We start from the raw sequence: 26,742 nt of genomic DNA, 5'->3' as shown, positions 1-26,742 counted from the left end.
AATTTAACCAGAAACAATTTTTATGTAGACGTGTCTGTATCAACAGTGCATAGAATTCACCCTAATGTAACCTGTGCCCAGGGACTAATTCACCCATTTCTCAAAAACGCACCCCTTTAAATGGTAGCACTCCGCGGTTTTTTGATATATACAGTGCTAGTCAAAAGTCCGTACCCCCCCTCGTATCTTTTGAACGATTATACCTATAATAGTGAAATTTGGAGGAAGGAAATAAACGGACGTAAGCTTCTTAACTAGTCATGACAGATGACGTAATAGTGACAGATGACTTTACAGCGCCACTGTGACAGATAATTTTAAATGGGACCTTATGGCAAGTGATACCTCGTTTGAAAGGTATTGAAAATACCTATTCATTTATACTAATTTTGTTTGATTTTAAGCTAATTTTGATGAAAAAATTAAATAAATATAAAATTGTAGTTTCGCATTTAATTAATAAAAATTCAAAATTCTGCCTATGATTACTTGTCAAAAGGGTTGAAGTTAACGTAAAAACTACTAGAAAATTGAAAAACGTCAAATTTTTTGACAAAGAAACCATAGGCGGACATTTGAATTTTTGTTAATTAAATGAGAAACTACAATATTATATTTATTTAATTTATTCACCAAAATAAAAATCCACCTACACCCAAAAAAATTAGTATGGCTGAATAGGTAGATATTTTAAATACCTTTCAAACGAGGTATCACTTGCCATAAGGTCCCATTTAAAATTATCGGTCACAGTGGCTCTGTAACGTCATCTGTCACTATTACGTCACCTGTCATGACTAGTTAAGGAGCTTATGTCCGTTTATTTCCTCCCTCCAAATTTCACTTTTGTACGTATAACCGTTCAAAAGATAAGAGGGGGGGTACGGACTTTTGACTAGCACTGTAGAGATTCATTGACCATATGAAATAATAAAACTCCGTTAACGTTGTAGTTCCTTTCTATAGTACATAATCAATGTAGGTGCAGCCATTTAACACCATGACTTTGTTTTTTATTCGACGTCGGATAAAAATCAACTAAACAACAACTTTATGGCACGAAATAAAAAAAATATTGCGGAAACATCCTGCCATATTTTTTTGGCAGATTTACTTTTGTGTGCCTTTATTAACAAAGCTAATTTATACTATCACCAATTAACTGTATTATTACATGTATGGATGTTTTTTACTAAATTTTAAACGTGTATAATAGTCCGTTCTTTAGCGGTAAAATATTGCAAAACCTCTAAATTTTAAAGAACCGCTTGGATTGACATGAAATTTGGCATACACATAGCTAACAAGTCAAAGAAAAAAAGTGATATTGTGCCGATATGTGCTTTTGCCCTGAGGGTGGTTTTCACCCCCTCTTGGGGGTGAAATATTCGTCCAAGTAAAGTTAGGAAATGGATAAACTGGCTAATTTTAAGTAACTTTTCTTCTATAGAGTTTTTTCACTAAGTCAATACTTTTCGAGTTATTTGACAGTGAATATGTTCATTTTTTCAACAAAATAACCACGCTTTTAGACGGTTTTTCGTAAATAACTCAAATAGTAAGTATTTTGTCGAAAAACATTTTTAGCAAAAATATAGCCTGTAAAAAATTTAAAATAATGGTGTATATATCACGTCTCTACACCTAGTAGAAGCAAAGTTATAGCTAATGAAAAATAGGTTCATATTCGTCAAATTCCAAATGGAATACTTTAACGTGAAATAACCAAAAATTAAGCACATTTCGGGGAAAATTCATTACAACTTATTTAAAGTGTTAAACAAAAGCTTCATTTTTTTTATAAAAAAAATTTCTAACATCAAAATTAAACAAGTTACGCTCAAAATAAAGTTAGTCCCTTTTGGTTTTGGTAAAAAAATCGAGAAAATCACCCCCTAATTAGTATCTTAAATGAACTTAATCGTTACGACTTCACAAGTTTCTTGACTCGTGTATATATTGTTTATATGATCTGTAAGTTTCATCGGTTCAAAATCCTTATTATTGAAAGGGCTGTAGTTAAAAGGGGTTGAACGAGTCACTGATCACGAATGTATGCAAATTTAGAAACACCAAATCTTAATCAATTTTTGTCTAACAGAAAAACAAAAAAATACATGATATTCAGAAAAGTAAATCTGACTTTTTTTGTTTTTTGAGATTTTTGGTATCTCTAATAATTTTTAAGTTATTTTGAAAAAAAGCATATTTTTCAAAAATTTAATTTTTAAAAATTTTACTTTGAAACCAAATTGTTTCAAAAATAAGCACTTTGACTCGATCAAACTTACAGATCATATAAACAACATAAGTCAAATAATTTGTGAAGCGGTAACGAATAATTTCATTTAAGTTGCTAATTAGGGGGTGGTCTTCCCGATTTTTTTTGCAAAAACAAAAGGGACCAACTTTATTTTGAGCGTAACTTGCTTAAATTTAATGCTAGAAACTTTTTGTAAAAACAGAAATAAAGCTTTTTTTAAACACTTTAAAAAAGTTAAAATAGGTTTTCCCCAAAAAGTGCTTAATTTTTTGGATATTTCACGTCGAAATATTCTATTTGAAATTTGGTGAATATGAATCTATTTTTCATTGGCTATAACTCTGGTTCTACGAGATCCAGAGACCTAACGCGTACACCATTTTTTAACTTTTTTATGTGCTATATTTTTGCTGAAAACGTTTTTTTCGACAAAATACTTACTTATTGAGTTATTTGCGAAAAACCGTCCAAAAATGTGGTTATTTTGTTGAAAAATGAACATATTCAGTCGCAAATAACTCGAAAAGTGTTTACTTGGAGAAAAAGCTCTATAGAACAAAAGTTACTTAAAATTAGTCAGTTTACCCATTTCCGGGCTTATTTTGGACATATATTTTTTCACCCCCAAGAGGGGGTGAAAGTCACCTCCAGGGCAAAAGCACACATCGGCACAATATCACTTTTTTTCTTTGACATGTAAGCTATACGTACATATGCCAAATTGCATGTCAAACCAAGCGGTTCTTTAAAATTTAGAGCAAAAACCGTGAAAGAATGGACTATAATATTCATGTATGCCCTCGGCTATAAATACATACTGGTTCTTGTATCGTTTATCACTTCATATTTAAATTTGTCGATATTAATGATTTAGAATTAAATGTATGTATGATATTGTCTCTATTTTATTTTACGTGCTTTAAACAGAGTTACTTACTATAATCTTTTTGTTTATTATTTGTATGTCGCAATATACGTACTCAAGGTAAACAGGGGAAACCAGCGGGTTCAATTTGAACGTATTTCCCCCTACTCCCTTTCTGATGGCCTCATATACTCATATGTTATATAGAGGTCATCGTAAGTTGAAAAAAGGAACAAAGACAATAACGTAAAATCTGATACTATTGACGAAGAGCAAAAATAACAACAAGAAAACATCAATCAAATGAAGATGAACAGAACAAAATTGTAGATGATATACAAAACCTGGTTAATTTTTGATTTAATTTATTTTTTTATTTTATTTTTGAATAAATACAATATTACATATTCTTGTTAGGTCATACTTTTACTATTTTTTCGTATTTTCAGACGTATTTTGACGATCCGTTTAATATTTCAATAAAATCTGCTAGCTACTATTACTACAACCTTTTTGAAATTTACATATTTGCAGTTAAAACGGACTCCATTATTGTAGGAAGGAATTATCTTCCGCTTGGAGAACTAGGACATATTAGGGATCGGGAATAACTACGCATTCACTACAGGCATCTATAAAGCGATGATGTATACCGTAATCATCTCTTCCAGGCATGTAAACGTTTCCTTGGGAATCTCTCCAATTTTCCACAGTGACGAAATCGGAGACGAACGACGGGACTTCGCATTTCATTACGGCCGCATTGCCACGAATGACGTACTCGTTATCGGCTTCCACTTCGTATGTTTGGGCGACAACTGTTCCAAATATTTCATAGTATAAGAAAACTACATTTCTATTAAACTGTTTAAAAGGACACCGCACACATCTTATAGAAAATATAATGTCACTCAAATGAAATCAAATGTACATGAATACATTGGTCTCGAAATTACAATCATTTCATATCATTGCGCCGATTCTGAATTATCATTATTAACGGCGTTAATTGTAATAAAAGTTTACCGAAATCACATTTTTGAAGTTCATAAAACTGTCATTCATAAATAATATTAGTCTAGTGGCTATTCACAAGGGTTTACGGGTTTACTAAGCATGACATAATAGGATTAGAGGAAGTATGACTGACCAAATTATATGGGCCATTCCACGAACATACGCCTGTTTTGGATTTTTTGGAAACAACAATGTAATTTGCAATTTACTTTCGTTCTTCTTATTTTGCACAGTAAAATATTCGTTGTCGAAGTAATCCAAAACAGGCGTATGTTCGTGGAATAGGGTATACCTACTTAATTATCAATAACAATAAGATAAGATAAGAGTAAGCATCTGCCTTAATCCCTCAGAATGATTTATGGAGTAAAGTTTACCGCATTAGAATATATTTTTTCTCTCTTTGACACACGTACATTTCCATTTGATTTTGCAATTTGTGCAATGATATGAAATTTAAATTACGAGACCAATATAAATTCATGTAAATTTTATTTCATTTGAGTGAAATTATTTTTCCATAAGATGTATGCGGTGTCCTTTGTCATATGATAAATCGTGCAATTCGAAATTGTTTAACTTTTTAAGTAACGTAGTTTACTTGCTATTAAATAAATACTTGTTTTTGTAGCGGTTGTTATGTTACGTCATATTTAAATTTTTAGATATTATTTAGAGCTAAATGTATGTATATTATGTCTTATTTTACGTGCTTTAAATACAGTTAATATAGTCTTCTTGTAATATTCACATTCAAGGTGAAGAGGAGAAACCAGCGGGTTTTAGATTAAACGTATTTCTAAATATTTAGTGGCGGCTTATAAAGATACCATGTTTTTAGCACCCTATACAACCATTAAAATAATATCGTTATTGCACATTTTGGCTTCCACTTCAAAATGAAAATTGAAAATACCATTATCAAGAAGATATTTGAAAAATACACAGTATAATACAAAATATTTTGAAAATTGCTGTGCAAATGCTATCAAAGTCTGAATCAGAAGTTTTCAAGTCAAAGTTTTCAATCTAATAAAATAATATTAAACCTTATTGGGACCATTTTTATGGTTACGCCTCCGTGGCTTCTAAAAATGCAAGCTGAACGGATGGTGGAGCAAAAAGAAGATGAGGGAATTCTACAATGTGCAATTCGCAACTCACCTGTCCAGCGCGGAAAAATTCCAACGAAAAATGGACCCTTATACTCAGATAGAAGTAAACTAATAGAAATAAAAATGAATAAACATTTTCATTTCGTTGCAAAACGAAACCAAAGCCGTCTTATATTTCAGTTCGTTCAGAAGTTTCCATTGTTTCGATAGATTTCGAGAAGTTTGAGCCACTCAGTATCTTCTACCGGATACTGAATAAAATCCTCATACCCTAAACAGATTAAACGATTAATTATTGTGTTCGAAAAAGATCAGGTTAAAGTTAACTGAAGAAGCCTAAAAAAATTGTGCAAGCAGCTTACGATGAGAAACGCGATACTAGTAATCTTGAAACATGAACATGTGGCGACAGATTGCATTAAATAAATCATTTTAATCAAAACAGGAAACGTCAATAAAAAGAGTCGTGAGATTCAATAAAAACTGATGGTTAACAAAAAGTGGGAAAATTTCGTTAAGATTCCTTTAAAAATTATTGTTTCACATTAATTTTGAAAATTTTGATTAGAAGATATTATTAGACCGTGTTAATTAAAAATTAGGTTAATTTGACGTTGTTGGAAGCTTCTAAAAGATTTATCTGATGTAGATCCGGTTTTATTTTTGACTGGATAGGCCGTTAGGCAACAGCAATGTCGCAACTGCAAAATTGATCTCAACTTTATGAGTATCAGCATCAATATAAATTAAATAAAAAATATGATCTTTCTTATATTTTGACATTTCTTATAGTAAACAATATTGACAGATTAAAATTCATGGCATCGTTTAGCTTAGCAGCAACAAATTTCCAAAACAATTGATTTCGTGGAAAAAAATGGAAATGACGAATATCATCAGAATAAGCTAACATCTCATAGCTCTCTGTTCATGAATTATTGTGTAATAATCTATGATCACTTATTTTAGTAGGTACCTATTGCAGATACAAATTAAATAGTTCGTAGAGCACACATACATACATTCAAAGGTTGTTTTTCCTACAGTCGATTACGGCCCGCATGGATCCACAGTCCTCTCATAAACTGTGTAAATGCAGGCATCTTCGACGTATAGATCCAAGAAATGAGATTTTGAGGAATGCTTACAAAAGGCCAAGAGGAAAATAAAATTCCTGTAGGTGGATGTATACCATAAATCACAAAAAATACAGGATCCTTTGTAAAATGTATATTTAAAAGACCCCAATAAGGGTTACATCACAAAACAAAACGTTTTCGAATTAACAAGTAATCAATCCATCATCAGTGTTAAGCCAATAGCATGCATGCGTGAGCCACCAAAAAGTTATGGGTACTGACACTCAATTTTCAATATGTGAGGTTCATCCCTTTCATATCACATCCACGTGGGTTAGAGTCCTGTGTTGCCCTGGGTAATATCCAGGAATATTTGCAACATCCATCGATTTTATTCATAATATGTAGTATCATTTAACATCTTGCAACTTTTAAAGGGTTTTTACCCGTAACTTTTAGTGGCTCACGCATGCATACTATTGGCTTAATAACTGATGATGGATTACTTGTTAATCCGAAAACGTTTTGTTTTGTGATGTAACCCTTATTGGGGTCTTTTAAATATACCTTTTACAAAGGATCCTGTATTTTTTCTTACAAAAGGTTTGATGGTCTTGGCGAAGGAGGAGACTTAAACAGTCCATAGTAAGCACTGAACACACTAATAATGCTAGAAACATTTTATTAATTTCGTTTTTACTAACAATACCAGAGTTCTTAGTAATTTAGAATATAAAAAGAAAACACCATAACCAGCAACATCCCTAGAATGTTTCAGAAGATATATCAAATACCATTAGTTTTCAAAACTTTTCGACCAAAATATCCCTTCATAGTAATTTGTTTGGAACACCTCTAAAATTGTTAAATACCTTCAGAAGGAATAAAAAAGGTTTAGTAAGGAAAGGAACGCATAATTTACCACCCTGTAGGCCACAAACTCCTTAGTAATACTTAATTATATTATATCATCCTTTGAATTTAATTTACATCATAATAAGATGTTTAAATATAAATAAATATAAAAAGACATGATAATAACAAACAAAACAATTATAAACAAATGTACATTTAGGAGATGTACCGATAGAAAGGGTTGAAAAATACAAATACCTGGGAATCTGGATTTAAGAAAATAATGATCAAACAACAGAAATAAGGGCAGGATAGAAATAGCATCAGAACGTTTGAAAAAGTGAAAACAATTATCTGCAATAAAGACCTTAAATAAGAACTGAGAGTAAGAACTCAGTTACTTAATTTCGATACGAGAATATGGACTTGAAAGCTAGACGTTGAAGCAAGAACACATAAATAAGCTACAGTCATTTGAAATGTGATGTTACAGAAGGAGGCTTAAAATAGCATGGAAACTGCATTTATTTCGGAACTTCGATATTTCGTTGATTGTTTATTTTTTCAACTTCATCGATAACATAGAACTGTTATATTTTATTTAAGTAAACGGCACTCAATAAAAACACTATAAGAGAAAATCAACAGAGCATGACTTAATTATATTACTAAGAAGTTTGCGTCATGAAATTTGTTTAGGCATCAGTACCATAATTAGCCTTGTCGTTGTACTTATGCGTCTGACCATCATCTGAAATCCAAGAATCAATTTGGACAAAATCTGCCACGAAGCTCGGTATCTTGCACTTCATTACGGCTGAGTTTCCCCGAATGACGTATTCGTTTTCGGCTTCCGTCACATAGAATTGCGAGACGACTAGAAATAAAAAAAGAAAACACTATACTACAGTCTAGAGTCTAGTCCTAGTCCATGAATATACGACTGTTTTGGAATATCGCGAAGCTAGGACAAATAATCCCCGGACAAATAATCCCGGACAAAAAATCCCCACAAATTATCCCTGGACAAAAAATCCTCGAACAAATAATCCCTGGACAAAAAATCCCCACAAAAAATCCCGGACAAAATCCCCACAATTTTTTTTGACAAAATATCCCCACAAAATGTCCCGGACAAAAAAATTCCCAAGAAATATTTGCTGCCGAATAGTTATCTGAAAGTTTTCCCGAAATTTTACGAAATTTCGAATTCCAATTCCATGCTGAACTTCATATTTCTGTGGTACTAAGGCAAAACCCTTTATCTCAAAATTATCAATTTTATCAATTGCTGGTCAAAAATTATCGATTTATCGTTTTTAATGCCAATATGTACCTTGAGCGATAAAGCATATGATGACAAAACCCTACATGGCTAAACGCATCCAAGTAACCAGTAGATGATAAAATTAGTTACCGATATGTCCACTATTACAACAACACCGCGAACTTTTAAACTCGTCTGCTGCAAAATCACGTTTTTTGACATATCGGGTTTTGCCTTAGCACCACAGATTTTACATGGCAGAAGAGTGTGAGTTTTTTCAAAAATTGTGGAAGATATGGGGAATGAGCTAAGGCCCCATTCTCATGACAGTCGCTTATCGCACGTTTTGATAACGCGCGATTACACTATGTACCGGGTGTCCCAATAAGAATGGCTCTCGGCCATATCTCAGGAACGGTTTATAGTAGAGCTTTGAAATAAAAAATTTTATAACAAAAGTTGCCTCAGGAAAAGCCTGGAAATTATTTTCATAATTGTGGGTCCACCGCTAGAGGGCGTAATAATTGAATATCAAAAATAAAAAAATCTAAATTTTACAAAATTTTCCTAATTGGAAAGTGCGAAGGGGCACTGGAAATCCGATTATTGTATTCTTCATCAAATTCTGCGCATATTTGATTTAACAAGTTTAACTCTACCTTTGCAAATAAGAGGTGGGGGTGAGTGGGAACCTTGTTATGAAAAAATGGCTGTAAGTCCGGTTCTGCTAAATCAAATTTTGAAAACTGGGTCTTGTTGAAAACAGATCTTTTTCTTCAATGTAAGCGTGATAATTTTGAACCATCCTAATAAGTAATAAGCCAGCTGGGAGGCGTTATTTAATTTTTTTCAGAAATCTAGTTTTCTTTGGAAAATATTAAATACAAGTATGCATTTTTAATCATACTTTATAAATTTAGATTAAATTAGCAATAGAATAGCGAAAACCGCATGTCGATACCTTTTGTCTATCTCAAGATATCTCGAGAAACGTGTAAATTTTATACATAACTGTTACTATCACCGGTAAACTAAGTTAATGAAAAGTAGTGTGCTGTGGAAAAAAACAAAATAAAATTTTCCAGATGTCAACGTATAAAAACATAATTAATTAAAACAACAATATAAAGAGAAACAATACTATTAAAATTAAATATAACACAGAACAAAAAGAACTACTTAGTGACGACCTAAATATTCAAATTGTTGCCCATCATATACTACTCTAGAATACATTATCCAGAGAATACTAAACGCCATTCAAAGCATATCGAGAGCAGAAATTGAGACTGCTGTTCAATCTACTCTTGAAAGAGTAAATGTTTGCAACGAAAATGATGGGCAAAAATTTGAACGTTTATGTCATCACTAAATAGTTGTTTTTATTTCTTTGTAATAGGGCTTTTCAACGCTTCTCATTTGTTTCGAGCCTCTGTCATATGCCGTATAATCCGTGTTTAATATTAATGTACGAGATATGAACGAGGCTCGAAACAAATGAGAAGCGTTGAAAAGACCTAATATACGTTGACAGCTGGAAAATGTTTCTTTGTTGTTTCCATAGCACACTACTTTTAATGAATTATTTCGTTTACCGGTGACAGTAACAGTTATGTTTTTAAATTTACACGTTTTGTAAGATATCTCGAGATAAAAAAAGGTATTAACATGCGGTTTTCGCTATTCTGTTGCTAATTTTGTCTAATTTTGTAATATGGTATTAAAAATGAATGTTTGTATTTAATATTTTCCAAGGAACACTAGATTTCTGAAAAAAAAATAAATAACGCCTTCTAGCTGGCATATTACTCAGTAAGTTGGTTCGAAATCATAACTTTTACATTGACGAAAAAGATCTGTCTTCAACAAGACCAAGTTTGCAAAATTTGATTAAGCAGAACCGGACTCACAGCCAGTTTTTCATAACAAGGTTCTCACTCACCCCCACCTCTTATTTCCAAAGGTAGACCTAAACTTGTCAAATCAAATATGCGTAGAATTTTATGAAGAATACGACGATCGGATTTCCAGTGCCCCTTCATTAGGAAAATTTTGTAAAATTTAGATTTTTTAATTTTTGATATTCAATTACGCCCTCTAGCGGTGGTCCCACAATTATGAAAATAATTTCCAGGCTTTTCCTGAGGCAACTTTTGTTATAAAATTTTTTATTTCAAAGCTTTACTATAAACGGTTCCTGAGATATGGCCGAGAGCCATTCTTATTGGGACACCCGGTACATACATAGTGTACAGTGTAACGTAGTGTACATTTTACTTGAGACCGTTCACATGCCAACGCGCGTTTTAATAACCTAAGACGAGCGTTAGCATGTGAACGGTCTTTACTAAAATATATGTAGTTGTAATCGCGCGTTAAGCGCCTGTCATGAGAACGGGGTCTTAGCTCATTCACCATATCTTCCACGATTTTTGAAAAAACTCATACTCTTTTGTCACGTAAAATTTGAATTCTTCTGCATGGAATTGGAATTCGAAATTTGGTAAAATTCCGGGAAAACTTTTAGAGAACTATTCGGCACCAAATATTTCTTCGGGATTTTTTGTCCTGGATATTTTGTGGGGATATTTTGTCCAAAAAATATTGTGGGGATTATATGTGCGGGATTTTTTGTCCGGGGATTTTTTGTCCAGGAATAATTTGTGGGGATTTTTTGTCCGGGGATTATTTGTCCGGACCCCAATATACAGTATCGCTGTTAAATTTTCCATATTATGCAAAAAATAATCTCAAATTTTTTAACTGGATTAAACCAATAATTACAATCCTTAGTTTTAAATAATTCTTAAGCCAACCCTGACTAACAGTTAGTACAGATAAACAGATTTAACTGCAACCCTTAAGGTCACTTGCAGCGCGTTAAGGAACGTGTGTCGGGTCTTCTCTTGGCGGTTGCAGATAAATCGGTTTTACTGTACCTAGTTTCATCCCTACCCAATACAGACAATTTGCTGAGACATTATGTGAACTGCAAACGAACACTTTCTCCACCGCTGACCAGCAAAGACAACATAAGTGGATATAACTCTCTTGTGTTCCCGACGAAGGATAAAGAAACTATTTTGTTAGCTTGCGTTGGCAATACATCTATCTCAGTACGAGAACCTTTTTCTGGGTCTAACTATTAACTCGAACCTTCCTCTGGGTCAAATATTATAACGAACCTTTCTCTGAACAACGTGAACAGTGACCAAACAATGACTTTGGTAAGATTTTTTATAAACTTATAATATTGTCTGCATGATCATAAATATTCCCTCTCTAATCTACCTTAACCCAGCAACCTAAAAACATACAGTCCACACAACTCTGAAATTATATTAACAATTTTATATACAGGGTGTTTCATTGGGAAACGGAAATAATTTAATGGTGAATAGAGGTCACCGAGGCCGTTCTAGGTATACTAAATTTTTTGTCCTACCGACTTTTATATCCGAGTTACAGGGTGTTTTATCGATTTTGCTCATTTCTTTTTAAAGCCATAACTTTAGAACTACCCTGTATATTTTTTAATATTTGGTATAGATATGTCTCATTCACAAACGACCGACATACTAATCTCAAGAAAAATACAGGTCCGGAGTAAAAAAAAATTATAAAGGAATTGTGACCTTAAAACAACACCCTGTATATTGAGATTTTGAAAATATGTTTGAATATTTGAAAAGAGCACAAAAAACTAAGTCTAATGGTTCTCTACGATTTTTAGGCCAGACAAATTTTTGACATTAATTTTGAAATTATATTGAATTTTTTAAGAACTCAACATTAAAAAGCAGGTTTTATTAACTTTTAATTATAAAAGTTATTGAATAAATACTCATTTTAAAATGAATCAATACTTATTTACCATATTGGAAAGACCCAATTATTAATCACAAGAAAAATCTAGGTCCGGATTAACAAAAAAACATAAAGTAATTGTGACCTTGAAACAACATCCTGTATATTGACATTTTCAAAATTTGTTTGCACATTTGAAAAGACCACAAAAATCCGAGTTTATCAGTTCACTTTGATTTTTTGTGCAAAAAGTTTTTAACTTTAATTTTGAAATTAACTGTATTCAAATTTTTAAGAACCCTGAAATTAATAAGCAGGTTTTTTAAAGCACTTTTAATAATAAATCATTCAAGTTAATGAATAAATACTAATTTTAAAAATAATCAGTTATTATTTACTGCGTTAGAAGGACTCACTTACTAATCACAAGAAAAATCCAGGTCCGTATTAACAAAAAAATACAAATTAATTGTGACCTTGAAAAAACACCCTGTATATTGAAATTTTTAAAATACGTTTGCACACCTGAAGAGATCACGAAGAACTAAGTTTAATGTCATGCTTTAATTTTTTGTGCAGGCAATTTTATTACTTTTGAAATTATATCAAAATTTTTATTATGACTTCCAGAGTTCTTAAAAATTTCGACATAATTTCAACATTAAATTCATTCAATTGTCTGGCCAAAAAATTGAAGCGAACGATTAAACTTAGTTTTTTGTGTTCTTTCATACCTATGTGCAAACGGATTTTGAAAATTTCAATATACAGGGTGTTGTTTCAAGGTTACAATTGCTTTATACTGTTTTGTTAATCCGGACCTGGATTTTTGTTGTGATTTGTAAGTGGGTCGTTCGAATGTCGTAAATAAGTATCGATTATTTTTAAAATGGGTATTTATTTAATAACTTAAATAATTTATTGTTAAAAGTGCTTTAAAAATCTGCTTTTTAATTTCAGTGTTCTTAAAAATATCAATATATTTAATTTCAAAATTAAAGTCATTAAATTTCCTTCACAAAAAATTAAAGCAAACCGATAAACTCACATTTTTGTGGTCTTTTTAAATGTGCAAACAAATTTTGAAAATTTCAATATACAGGGTGTTGTTTCAAGATCACAATTACTTTATGTTTTTTTGTTAATCCGGACCTGGATTTTTCTTGTGGTTAATAATTGGGTCATTCCAATGTGGTAAAAAAGTATTGATTAATTTTAAAATGAGTATTTATTCAAAAGCTTTAATAAATTTATAATTAAAAGTTAATAATACCTAGAGTTCTTAAAAAATTCAATATAATTTCAAAATTAAAATCATAAAACTGTCTGGCTGAAAAATTGAAGCAAACGATTAGACTTAGTTTTTTGTGCTCTTTTCAAATATGCAAACAGATTTTCAGAATTTCAATTTACAGGGTGTTTTTTTAAGGTCACAATTACTTTATAATTTTTTGTTAATCCGGACCTGGATTTTTCTTGTAATTAGTATGTCGGTCGTTTGGGTTTTAGATGAGACACATGTATACCAAATACCAAATTAATATACATAGTGGTTCTAAAGTTATGGCTTAGGAATGAAATTGACAAAATCGATGAAACACCCTGTAACTCGGTTATAAAAGTTGGTAGGGCAAAAATGTAGTATACCTAGAACCGAAAAGTATTTCCGTTTCCCAATGAAACACCCTGTATGCACATATCTCTATTGTACAATCGCGACAACTAATATTTTACTGTGCAACAAAAGAAGTACGAAAGTAAATTGTTCTAATGGTTATTCAAATTATTCCAATAATAAACGATTCTAAAATAAAAATTTAAACATCTTTATAACAATATTCTGTGGTAAAAAGATTCTTTGTTTAATGCCATCTCTCTCTCCACACACATAATATAACAATTACCATAGTTTTCTGATACTGTCATAGCGTTGCCTTGATCATCTATCCAGGAATCGACATAGACAAAATCAGCAACGAACGATGGGATGCTGCATTTTAGTACGGCGGTGTTGCCACGTATTACGTATTCGGTTAATATTTCGGCTTTATAAAATTGGTTAACCACTGAAAATAATAGGAAAATTCCTGATCAGACAAAAACATTTCAAAGAATATATTTCTTTATAAGAAAACATAGTAGTAGGTAGTTAGGTGGGTACATTGTAATATAAAAGAACACTGTAACGTGTCAAAATGACAGTTGTTATATTTTGTCTAATCTTCGTTTATCTTATTAAACTTAAAAAAAAACAGCCAGTATATGATTTTAATTTCTCTGTAAATATTTTCTCATCAGTTCATTATCGACCATTAATTTATCTATTTTGATTCACTGTTAGGTCCATCACAGTACTTATTGTAATACCCTTAATAAACTTTTTTATAATACAAATAACAAATATAATAATCCCTCAAAGATAGTACCGAGAAATGTGCCGTTAGGCCGATGCCACATTATGCGTTTTGACCGGATGCGGTGAAAACGCATCCGTTTCCAACGCAACCGGACCGACCTGTCACACTATGCGTTTAGTCTGGTGCAGTTTGTAAGCGCGTACCAATGACTCAAAACGCATCCGTTTCCAACGCAACCGGACCGATCTGTCACACTATGCGTTTTCACCGGATGCGGCGGAAACGCATCCGGTCAAAACGCATAATGTGGCATCGGCCTTAGTTAAGTAAATTTCAGTTCCGTTTGAAAATATTTCCAAAGACCGCTCGCACCACCGCTAGGATAAATAACGGTATTTTCCCTCTGTAAATATTTCTCTATAAAAACAAATGTTTTCTCGATCTAATTTCTTTCCATAATAAATATATTCGATAATCTATCAGTACTGAGTAACGGAGATTTCGAGCCTATTGTATACCAGTGCCCTAAGATTAATTCTGCATAATCTATATACTTAGGTGTGGTACAACAACAGTAAAAAATTGTACGAAAAAAAGTGATTTAAATACAGTAGAATCTCGCAAATCCGAACCCCGCTAATCCGAACGAACAGAAAGTGAAAAAAATTTAAAAATTCAAGACAAAAACTTTTTTTTTCTGAAAAATGGCTTTGGCAGAGCCAATTAGGTTTTAAAAACATGTTTATTATACAGAGTAAAACCAAAAAATTAAACAATATAAGATTAATAGAACTTTGACATTTAAAATGTCTTAAAAATAAATAAATACTTTATACGTAGTGCTTATATAAAGGTTAAATACAAACTCATACTTCAGTTCTCTTGCAGTCAACTTGAGTCCAAAAATATTGTCCACACCTGTCGTTTCTATAATCTAAGATCCACACTCTTTCGTGAACGTTTTGCAACTCAAAATCAACGACAACGAAAGCTTTGAATTATTAGTTTGAGATAACTTTCGGATAATCCGAACTTTTCGGAATCCGAACAGGCTGTCCCCCCAATTAGTTCGGATTTGCGGGGTTCTACTGGATGTAGCAGTCAATTGGCCGGAAACTATTGTCCCACAGATTTACATTTTGTTTTTTTAAGATCTTTGAACATGATATGCAATAATAATAACTTGAAGTAATCATCATTATTCTCTTTGCCTTTATCCCTATGCGGGGTCGGCTTTCCTAATTGTATTTCTCCACACAATTATATTTTGGGTCGTATCAATGTTAATCCCCTTTACCAACATGTCCTGCCTTATCGTCTGTCCCCAGGTCTTCTTTGGTCTTCCTCTCCTACTCCTTCCACTAATCTTCACTTCAGCTATTCTTCGATTGGGTGATTAACGTCTCGACGTTGAACATGACCAAACCATCTTAACCTATGCTCTCTGGCTCTCTCATTTTGGCATCAATTGGTGCCACACCTAGACTTCCCCTAATATACTCATTTCTAATTTTATCCTTCTTTGTCACTCCACTCATCCATCTAAGCATTCTCATTTCCGTCACATGCATTCGTTGTTCCTCTTTCTTTTTCACTCCTAACATTCAGCTCCGTCCATCATAGCCGGTCTTATGGCTGTTTTATAGAATTTTCCATTCAGTTTCATTGGAATTTTTCTGTCACACAACACACCACTCGCTTCTTTTCACTTCATCCATCCAGTCCTAATTGTACTGCATGCATCTCCATCTATTTCTCCATTACTCTGTAATACCGATCCTACCGATTTTATCATATCAAATCATAATTGAGTCCCTGAATACCCTAACAAGATTTATCTTTGTTAGTTTCTGGTTATGGCTGTACTGAAGGAGCGCCATCTTTTATTTTATTTTATATTTTAGAAGAAAGTTTGGTAGGTACGACTGCTCACTTGCAAACCATCAAAATACTGCTTTAAAACCACAGAATATAATCTACCATTACATAATATGGCATTTATTGATTTCTACAAGGCTTTCGATTGTGTTGAAACTTCTTCTTGTAGTGCCTATCCGTTTGGGATGTTGGCGACCATCATGGCAATCTGTACTTTGCACAGTGCAGCTCTAAAAAGATTTGTAGTGATTGTGTTGAACCACATACGTAGATTTTTCAGGCAGGAAATCCTTCGCCTTCCTGGTCCTCGCTTTCCTTCTACTATTCCCTGCAAGATTAGTTGCAGTAGTCCATATCTTTCACTGTTAATCATGGTGTGACCGAGGTATTCGATTTTGGCTGTTTTTATTAGGGTTAACAGCTCTTTTTCTTTTTGCATTCTCAGCAAAACACCCTGATTAGTAATGTGGTATTGAAACTTAGTCTTGGTGAAACTATGTATTCAAACACCTAGACTGGGGGGAAGAAGGTTTAAATATTGATGGTGTCTAACACTTAAGGGACAATAAAAAGGGCAAACACACAGGAGGTCCTCTTGTTTCGTTAGTAGTCTCTCGTCGTTTTGGGATAAACTCCATGTTTCAGCCCCACATATCAAAGCCCGTATTATTAAAGTCTTCTAGATATCAAGCTTTGCTGCACGTTTTAGGTTTTTATTTCTCAGATGTTTTCAAATGCCATCGAGAGTCTGTTTAATACGGATATACGTCTTTTTACTTCGTCACTTATCGTGTTTGTTATATTTACTAGCGATGCAAGATCTCGTATTAAAGATGGTTCCGTTCAATCCAATATTTACTGCTTGACTGCCTTTTCCATGGCAATATTAAAGAGGAGGCACGCTAGAGTGTCTCCCTGTCTTATACCATTATTAATATTAAAGAACGTAGAGTTTTCTCCTTGAATTCTAACACACGAGCTTACCTTATTATTACTGGAGACTGGAGATATATTTAACGTTTTGACAAATAACTGCATATAATGTCCTCAAGATATTTATACGACAAAGAGCATTTAATTCGGGCACTATGTTATTTTCAAGAATGCATCATACTTTTCGAGCTCTCCTCCGAGATGCAGGAGCAATATTTCTCAAGCAGCTAAAAATAGCTTTAATGTAAAGCTTTTGTGCCTCGGCTTGCTTATCGAAACTTGTTAGACGTCGCGTCGTTTGAATGTGAGAATGAATTGAGCATCGGCATGTTTATAAGTTATTCTATTCGTATTCATAGAATGTTGCAATACTAACTTTGATATTATTAGAGTATTATAGCAAAACTTTTGGATGGTAAATAATATCGATTTAGTTCATTTAACGTTTTGATTTTTATATGGAAGTCTTTAGTTTAATATAAAAGCAGTAGATGTACAATACCGTAGTAACGTGAACTTTCCTCAAACAAAATAGTCCGTTCTTTAACGGTAAAATATTGCAATATCTCTAAATTTTAAAGAACCGCTTGGATTGACATGAAATTTGGCATACACATAGCTAACAAGTCAAATAAAAAAAGTGATATTGTGCCGATATGTGCTTTTGCCCTGGGGGTGAAAAAATATTCGTCCAAAGAAAGTCAGGAAATGGATAAACTGGCTAATTTTAAGTAACTTTTCTTCTACAGAGTTTTTTTCACTCAGTCAATACTTTTTGAGTTATTTGGCAGTGAATATGTTCATTTTTTCAACAAAATATCCACGCTTTTAGACGGTTTTTCGCAAATAACTCAAATAGTAAGTATTTTGTCGAAAAAACGTTCTTAGCAAAAATATAGCCTGTAAAATTTGTTAAAAATGGTGTATATATCGCGGTATATACCTAGTAGAAGCAGAGTTATAGCTAATAAAAAATAGGTTCATATTCGTCAAATTCCAAATGGAATACTTTAACGTGAAATAACCAAAAATGAAGCACATTTCGGGGAAAACTCATTTCAACTTATTTAAAGTGTTTAAAAAAAGCTTTATTTTTGTTTTATAAAAAAAATTTCTAGCATCAAAATTAAACAATTTAAGCTCAAAATAAAGTTAGTCCCTTTTGGTTTTGGTAAAAAAATCGAGAAAATCACCCCCTAATTAGTATCTTAAATGAACTTATTCGTTACGACTTCACAAGTTTCTTGACTCGTGTATATATTGTTTATATGATCTGTAAGTTTCATCGGTTCAAAGTCCTTATTATTGAAAGGGCTGTAGTTAAAAGGGGTTGAACGAGTCACTGATCACGAATGTATGCAAATTTAGAAACACCAAATCTGACTTTTTTTTGTTTTTCGAGATTTTTGGTATCTCTAACAATTTTTAAGTTATTTTGAAAAAAAGCATATTTTTCAAAATTTAAATTTTTAAAAATTTTACTTTGAAACCAAATTTTTTCAAAAATAAGCAGTTTTTGAATCGATGAAACTTACAGATCATATAAACACAACATAAGTAAAATAATTTGTGGAGCGGTAACGATTAATTTCATTTATGTTGCTAATTAGAGGGTGGTCTTCTCGATTTTTTTTTTTGAAAAAACAAAAGGGACCAACTTTATTTTGAGCGTAACTTGCTTAACTTTAATGCTAGAAACTTTTTGTAAAAACAAAAATAAAGCTTTTTTTAAACACTATAAAAAAGTTATAATGGGTTTTCCCTAAAAAGTGCTTAATTTTTTGGATATTGCACGTCGAAATGTTCTATTTGAAATTTGGTGAATATGAATCTATTTTTCATTGGCTATAACTCCGGTTCTACGAGATCCAGAGACGTAACGCGTACACCATTTTTTTTACTTTTTTATAAGCTATATTTTTGCTAAGAACGTTTTTTTTCGACAAAATACTTACTTTTTGAGTTATTTGCGAAAAGCGTCTAAAAATGTGGTTATTTTGGTGAAAAATGAACAAATTCACTGGCAAATAACTCGAAAAGTGTTGACTTGGCGAAAAAGCTCTATAGAACAAAAGTTACTTAAAATTAGTCAGTTTACCCATTTCCGGACTTATTTTGGACATATATTTTTTCACAACCAAGAGAGGGTGAAAGTCACCCCCAGGGCAAAAGCACACATCGGCACAATATCACTCTGTTTCTTTGACATGTAAGCTATGCGTATGCCAAATTTCATGTCAATCCAAGCGGTTCTTTAAAATTTAGAGCAAAAACCGTGAAAGAATGGACTAAAAAGAATATACATTGGATGTTGCCTTATGGAAAAGAAAATCAATCCTATATTGCTATTAGTATGAAATACTGAAGGAAATTGGGACAAAGAGTAGAACAGTGAAAATAAGCTTATGAAGAAGAGCTTTAAAACTCAATAGGACAAATACGATTTATCTCGTTTCTGTTGTTATGTAGACGCACGAAGTAGAGTTAGGGCAGGATGGATGAAGTCCACTAAGCGCATTCCACGCTCTATCTCGAACGGGGATCTTCTAAAAAAAACAAATTTTGGGAACAAGGAAAAGGGCAAAAGGAACATGGGAGGGGTCTTCCTGCTGACTGACGGTGGATAAGTGAAGGTAGTGCTTCGAAAGTGTTACTCCGGAGACCCTCTCTATAAAGACGGAAAAATAGGTTAAGAAGAAAGGAGAAAAAAGAATGTTGTGGAGGAAGTGAGAGGATATTTAGCAAAAAGTCATGATATTTAGAACCTCACGCTCAATTAGAACATGCTTCATAAGGAATTATATAAAATATGAGGAGAATGTACCGTTTGGTTTCATACTAAAGCGAACAAAGAAAATAAAAAATATCATTAAAAAAATAAGTTGTGATCTCTACTTCCAGGAACATCAATTTTGCAAAAAATGATTATTCACAATATCCAAATTAAGAGCAAAGTGTTGATTTTTCAAACTTCCAAAAAATTGTTTGATGATACAGTAATCATGAATGAAATCCATTTATAAACTACTCAAACCCAAAAGTTACCTTGCATGGAATGATCTCTTTTGTTAGTATACTTGTCGCATCCACATATCGCAATCTTTCCTCTACTCTAGAGTAGAGTAATGTTTTTTGAGATTGAGGTGAGGATACAAGAAATAACATGGTTAAGATGTAATTGTTTTGAACAAATTGTGAGATTCAGTATACAAGCCTAAGCGAACATGACATCAAGTCTACAAATTTTGCAAAGTAAAATAAATAGTCCTTGGGCCCACCACTAAAAAAAATTATTTCCTCCCTCATGTTGGACAACTTTTCTATTTCGGAAAATTTTCGAGAGGGGGCGTTTCCTAAATATAAAGATTTTTAAACTTTGGTGAGTCCTTGGTGTCCTTTGGTGGAGTACCCTTAAAAATTTGTTGGACAATATTAGATCCCAGGAAACTGTAAGTATTTTTATCAAACAATCCTGCAAAAAAAATCATCACTTATGACTCCGTAGTGCCCCGTATGGGGCACATGTTCCCCATAGGGGGCACTATGGAGTCATAAAATTTATGCCCCAACAGCTGATTTTTGCAGGATTGTTTGATAAAAATATTTGCAATTAGCTGACAATATTGTCCGACAAATTTTTAAGGGTTTAGAAACCTCTATATTTACGAAACGGTCATTCCCGAAAATTTTCCGTATTAGAAAAGTTGTACAACTCGACATGAATAACTGAATACAAAAAGTCTCATGAGGGAAGTAATAACTTTTTTTAAAACTGATGGCCAAAGACCTAAAAGGTCAGTCATGCGACAAGAATTTTAGAAAAAAAAAACGTTTTTACTCAAATAATTTATTATTAATTTGTGAGTAAATACAAAGATTTAACAATTTGATGTACATAATACATTATAGAGCAAAAAACACAAAAAGTGCGTGTCACTATGCGTCGCGTCGCCTGATGCCGATTGCCAGATGTTTATGTTCTGCGTGAAAAGGGCTCCATCATTCGGCCATTCCTCTCTTCAGAGAGTTTCTATCGATTCGCTTTTATGCTCCCCGAGACCGAGAAACAAACTGTGTTGAATCCTCTAACCTAGTGACGTAGTAATTTCGTCAATACATACCATATATTTCACATGACGTGACAAGGTGTTATAAAAAGTACAATTACTATTAGAGGGGAGTTGTTTGGAAACACATTGGAATAATTTATTAGGACTTCCGTCCAACTGGTGAAGAAGCACACCTATTTTCGGGATATCGGCTATTTTAAGCGTGACAATACAACGAAATGCCATCCACAATACATGAAAAACGTAATCGTCTAGGAAGTATACAGTTAGACAATAGATTTCATTTTATACGAGGAGTGTTAATGTTATGGATAATAAGTGACCTATCAATGAAAATAAAGCTTTTACCACAAAAACTATTTTATTTTTTAGTACAATCCCCAGGAAGTTCAATAAAGGACACCGCACACATCTTATGGAAAATATTATGTCACTAAAATTCAATAAAATTTATACGAATAGATTCGTTTTAAATTAACGGTCAATTCTTATCATTGCACTATGATGTCATTCAATATGATGTAACTCAAATTCAATAAAATTTATACGAATAGATTCGTTTTAAATTAACGGTCAATTCTTATCATTGCGCCAACTCTTAATTATGATTAATTACGGCGCAAATTGCAATTAAAGTTTATCGAAATCACATTTTTGGAGGTCATAAAAATGTCATTTTCAATCATTAATACTCTGGGTGCTATTCAAAACAGCTTAAGCCACGCTGGGCCTAAGCGGATTAGTGAAACTAATCCGCTGATTTATGGAGTACCGATACTTTGGGTATTTTAAAATATTTTTTCTCTCTCTAACTTATGTACGTACCCATTTGATTTCAAATTTATTTATATCAATTTCTGCTCTTATTATTGAAAATACAGAGTTGGCGCAATGATAAGAATTGACCATTAAATTGAAACGAATCTATTCATATAAATTTTATTGAATTTGAGTGATATTATATTTTCCATAAGATGTGTACTTACTTAATAATTGATATTTCAAATTAATAATATATATATTATATAATATTTAAACCTTCTACCATCTCGGGTGTAGGTATCAAATTAATAATACGGAATCGAAATTATTTTCTGGGACATTGAAAGTTTTTCTATGGTTTATTCATTTTTTAAAATTTTTTACTGATTTTTTATATATTTATTTTTTTAATTTATTAATTTGTTTTTTATTTTTATTTTTTAATTAATATTTTTTTAAATATAAATATTATATTTATGCTTATTAGAGAGATATCGAAACCGTCGTTTGGTAATAAAAGATCCTTTATTTTGACACTTTTGACATATAAGCATGGTTATTTATGTCAAAATAAAGGAGCTTTTATTAAAGGACGATGTTAAATAGGGTTTCGATATCTCTCTATTCTTTTTAAGTTTTTTTTTTATTTTTACATAATGTTTTTGATATAATTTTTGAAAATTTTTAAAATTTATTCCCGTTCTAGAATGGTTGTAAAAATGTTGCCAACTTTGTTTGCAATTGTTTTTACTTGCCTGTTACTGGTCTGGTAGAGGTATCTTGCTTATGTTTTGTTTAGTTAAAGCTACAGACTGAGCTAATTTGTCGACTTGTTCATTTAATAATAACTTGATAATTTAATAATTTGAATAGTAATTAAATTGTCCGAGGTAGTAATATCATAATACATATTATAGACTCTTATTTCTATCACAATGTTTCTAATACATAATTTGAATTTGTCGATTTTATATAAAAAACTTGAATTTTTGCTCTCTAAAAATGTTATTCGCGTTGTTATGTGAAAATTAAAAAACAGTGTTGTGTCTTTATGATTTTGCCATTATTTTGTTGTATACAGGTGATGTGAAAAAAAACTCTGAAAATCCTACTGTTTCAGTGTTTTACTTACCAAGAATGAATACATCTAAAAGTCATTCACACACGACGATTTTAATTCTGATTCGCCACATTCAAATCAAAAATAAAAGTGAGGACATCCCATAAACATATTCGAGAAGAAATCGTGTTATTGGTTTTGAGTTTTATGCATATTTTAATGTCAGTAAAATGATTTTATAAGAAAACATTAACGACATTACATTAAAAGGTAAATATTATTTTTATGAGACTATAAAATTGTTTTAAAAAATTATGCAAAAAAACGTAATTGCAGTTTTAAAGCATTTCGTAAAGGCAAGTAAAAGAATCTTAGTTTTATTACAAACAAGAAAATATATGATCTAGTGAGTCTATTCCATAATCGTCTATCTATATTCATTGTAGAAACTCACTATCCATAGGATATACTCTACATTATTCGATGAAAAAAACAGCATAACCAACAACTTTTTCGAAAATCTAAATCACAAAATAACGAGAATTTGTACAACACCAAAGGAACATGCAACAGCTGAACTGGCAAAGAAAAATCTAGTAATATTTTAAGCGGGCTCCACACTCTCGGCGAAGTTACTTCGCCAAAGTTGATTGAAGTCCGAAGTACCTCTCTACCTCTACACACTCGTTCTACTTCGCGAGGAAGTGCGATACCGACAAAGAGCGGTGCGATACCGACAAAGATCCCTTTGACTCGGACGCGCCAGACCGACAGAGAATGGAAGTAGAACGAAGTGAGGCAAAGTTGCACAAGGTGGCCGTCTACACTCTCGTACTTGTTGAACCTCGATCGACTACGGCGAGAGTGTGGAGCTCACAGTAGAAGAGTAAAAAGTTTAGTTAGAAATCATTTGAGGATCAAATGATGAGAAAAATAATTCAGAAAAATCTATTGAGGCCACCAACAACATAGTTCATACAACAAAGTGTACCTACACGAAAACAGCTAGAGAATCATTAGGGATTAAGGAAAAGAAAACAAGTAAGAATCTGTGGTGGAGTTTTCAAATAGGTACAAGAAATAGTCCAAACAAAAGAGAAGCATTTAAAAAGTGGTTAATGCGAAACAGTCATGGCATATTTTTTTATTTTCTCTATTCCATTTTTTATTAAGTAATAAATAAAGCCATACAGTACTTTTCAGTGGCGGATCTACGGGGAGGGAAAATGGGGATATCCCCCCCCCATAAAAAATTGTTGAAACATAAAAATATATTAGCTGAGATGAAATTTGAACCACAGACGGACAAATTCAACCCAATAAGGAAGTAAGGAAAATTAAGGGAACTTATGCATATAAGTTATTATTTATGTCTTTTATGTAGTTTGGGTTTATCTTGGTTGGTGTTTCAATGGAAGTTCTCCTCTATGGCGAATTTCCACTCCCAAGGCGATCTAGATCCGCCACTGCTACTTCTAGTCTTAAATATGCATAAAACCACAAAAAGCTCAACGTATCGATGAAATCTTAATTAATCTTAGCGTAGTATAAATTGACTAATATCACCTAACAAATTACCATAGTTATTGTCAAAATTATAGGCGGAACCATCAGACCCGACCCATGCCTCGACTCTTACGAAATCAGACACAAACGATGGGATGTTGCATTTCAAGACGGCAGTGTTGCCCCTTATTACGTATTCAGAAACAACTTCCGCCTCGTAGTATTGGTTAACAACTGAAAATCATAAAAAAAAATGGTTGTCGTGATCAATAAAAAAAATCTTTGTAATACCAAGCGGCGCTAATAACCACGTAGGTTGATGCGCCTAAAATGCGAATAAAATAATAATAATAATAATAATGACTGTAAACAATAGTAAAATCCTATAAAAAGTATATTTTATTTAAAAATCCCTTAAGTGGCCACATCACAAAACGTTTTCGAGCTAAAAAGTTCGTCATCAGAGTGCTATAACCTTGAGCTTACAGTTTGGGAAGTTAAGCTTGCTAGTGTAGAAAAAAATTGTTGTTGATACATACAGGGTGATTGATTAGTAGGGTAAAGCTCAATAGCTCCGCTATAGTAATAGACAGCAATAAAAGTTAATAACAAAAATTTTAGCCACCTTTGAGCTTCACATTACAAAATTAGTTAGAATGTTACAGGGTGTTCGATAACACAGTGGCAGATTAAACTTATGTTTTTTTAAATGGAACACACTATATTTTATTTTAAATTCGAAATCCTGTTAACTTCTCCATCACAAAAATATAAAGGTTTGTTATGTTATACAGGGTGTTTACAAAGTTATAACCAATTTTATATGAAAATCGTAACAAGTTCAACTCTCTGTATAAATAAAAATAAGCACAACGGCAATGGTTTATTAATGCCATATTTTTTTATTTATTGTCAAAATTTTTAAGAATTATTGATATTGCTAATTTTCTTTATATCAAATACAGGGTGAGTCAAAACGCAAGTACATTATTTTCTCAGTAATATTAAATGGAACACCCTGTATTTTATATCATTATTGAAAAGTAAAATTAACGTACCTACTTTAATTTTTATATAACATTTCCTATGCCCAAATATATTAGTTTTCGAGATATTTTCATTTTTCAGAGCAAATTATTTTAGATGTTTAAATTTATCTAAATTTTAAGTAAGCGATGACTGAATTGACAATTGAAGATTACCGATATTATCAATCCGGTAATCAATGAACACTGCAGCAAATAAAGAAATAAAAATAATTTATTAGCAATACATTTTACAAACAAAAACACAACCACTACATGCAACATTTTTGAAACAATTAAAAACTAGCTTTTTATGTACATGCAACAAATAAACAAAGAAAATTAGTAATAAATTTTACAAAAAAACACACAAACACAAAATACAATATTTTGTGAAGACAATTAAACACTACTTTTGTATGTAAATGTAACAATGTAACAAATAAAGAACGAAACATAATTTATCAGTAATACATTTTGCAAAAAACATGTTTGAAAAAATTAGAAGCTACCTACTTTTAATAAAATATTTTTAATATTTAATTACATAAGGTGTTCAAAATTATCTCCTAACACATTCATGTACGCCTAAAAACGATCATTGAATGAGCTACTTACTCTACGGAGCATTTGTAAATTAACACATCGAAATACACTTTGTATTCTATTTTTTATCTCATCCCTTGTTGTTGGAGGTATTTTATAAACTTCATTATTAACGTAACCCCAAAAAAATCCAGTTTATTAAATTCTGGTGATTTGGGTGGCCACGCTACTGGTCCATTGAAAAATGAAAATATGTCGAAAACTAATAAATTTAGACATAGGGAATGTTATCTAAAAATTAAAGTACGGTAATGGTACTTTTCAATAGTGATATAAA

The 26,742-nt window shown here is 32.1% G+C and overlaps 1 protein-coding gene across 1 annotated transcript in view; it reads right to left on the bottom strand.

The window, feature by feature from the left end:
- LOC114337166 (cell adhesion molecule Dscam2) overlaps nucleotides 1–26,742 on the bottom strand; it is a 477,141-nt gene that overhangs the window by 364,548 nt on the left and 85,851 nt on the right. The window contains exon 3 of the mRNA XM_050660810.1: nucleotides 7,904–8,071. Within this exon, the coding sequence (XP_050516767.1) occupies nucleotides 7,904–8,071 (168 nt within the window). The remainder of the gene's footprint in view (nucleotides 1–7,903; nucleotides 8,072–26,742) is intronic.

The sequence above is a fragment of the Diabrotica virgifera genome, chromosome 9 (genome assembly GCF_917563875.1).
Source record: "Diabrotica virgifera virgifera chromosome 9, PGI_DIABVI_V3a".
NCBI classification, from domain to species: Eukaryota; Metazoa; Arthropoda; class Insecta; order Coleoptera; family Chrysomelidae; genus Diabrotica; species Diabrotica virgifera.
The sequence above is the reverse complement of the archived record's forward strand: the minus strand, read 5'-3'. Positions and strand labels throughout refer to the sequence as shown.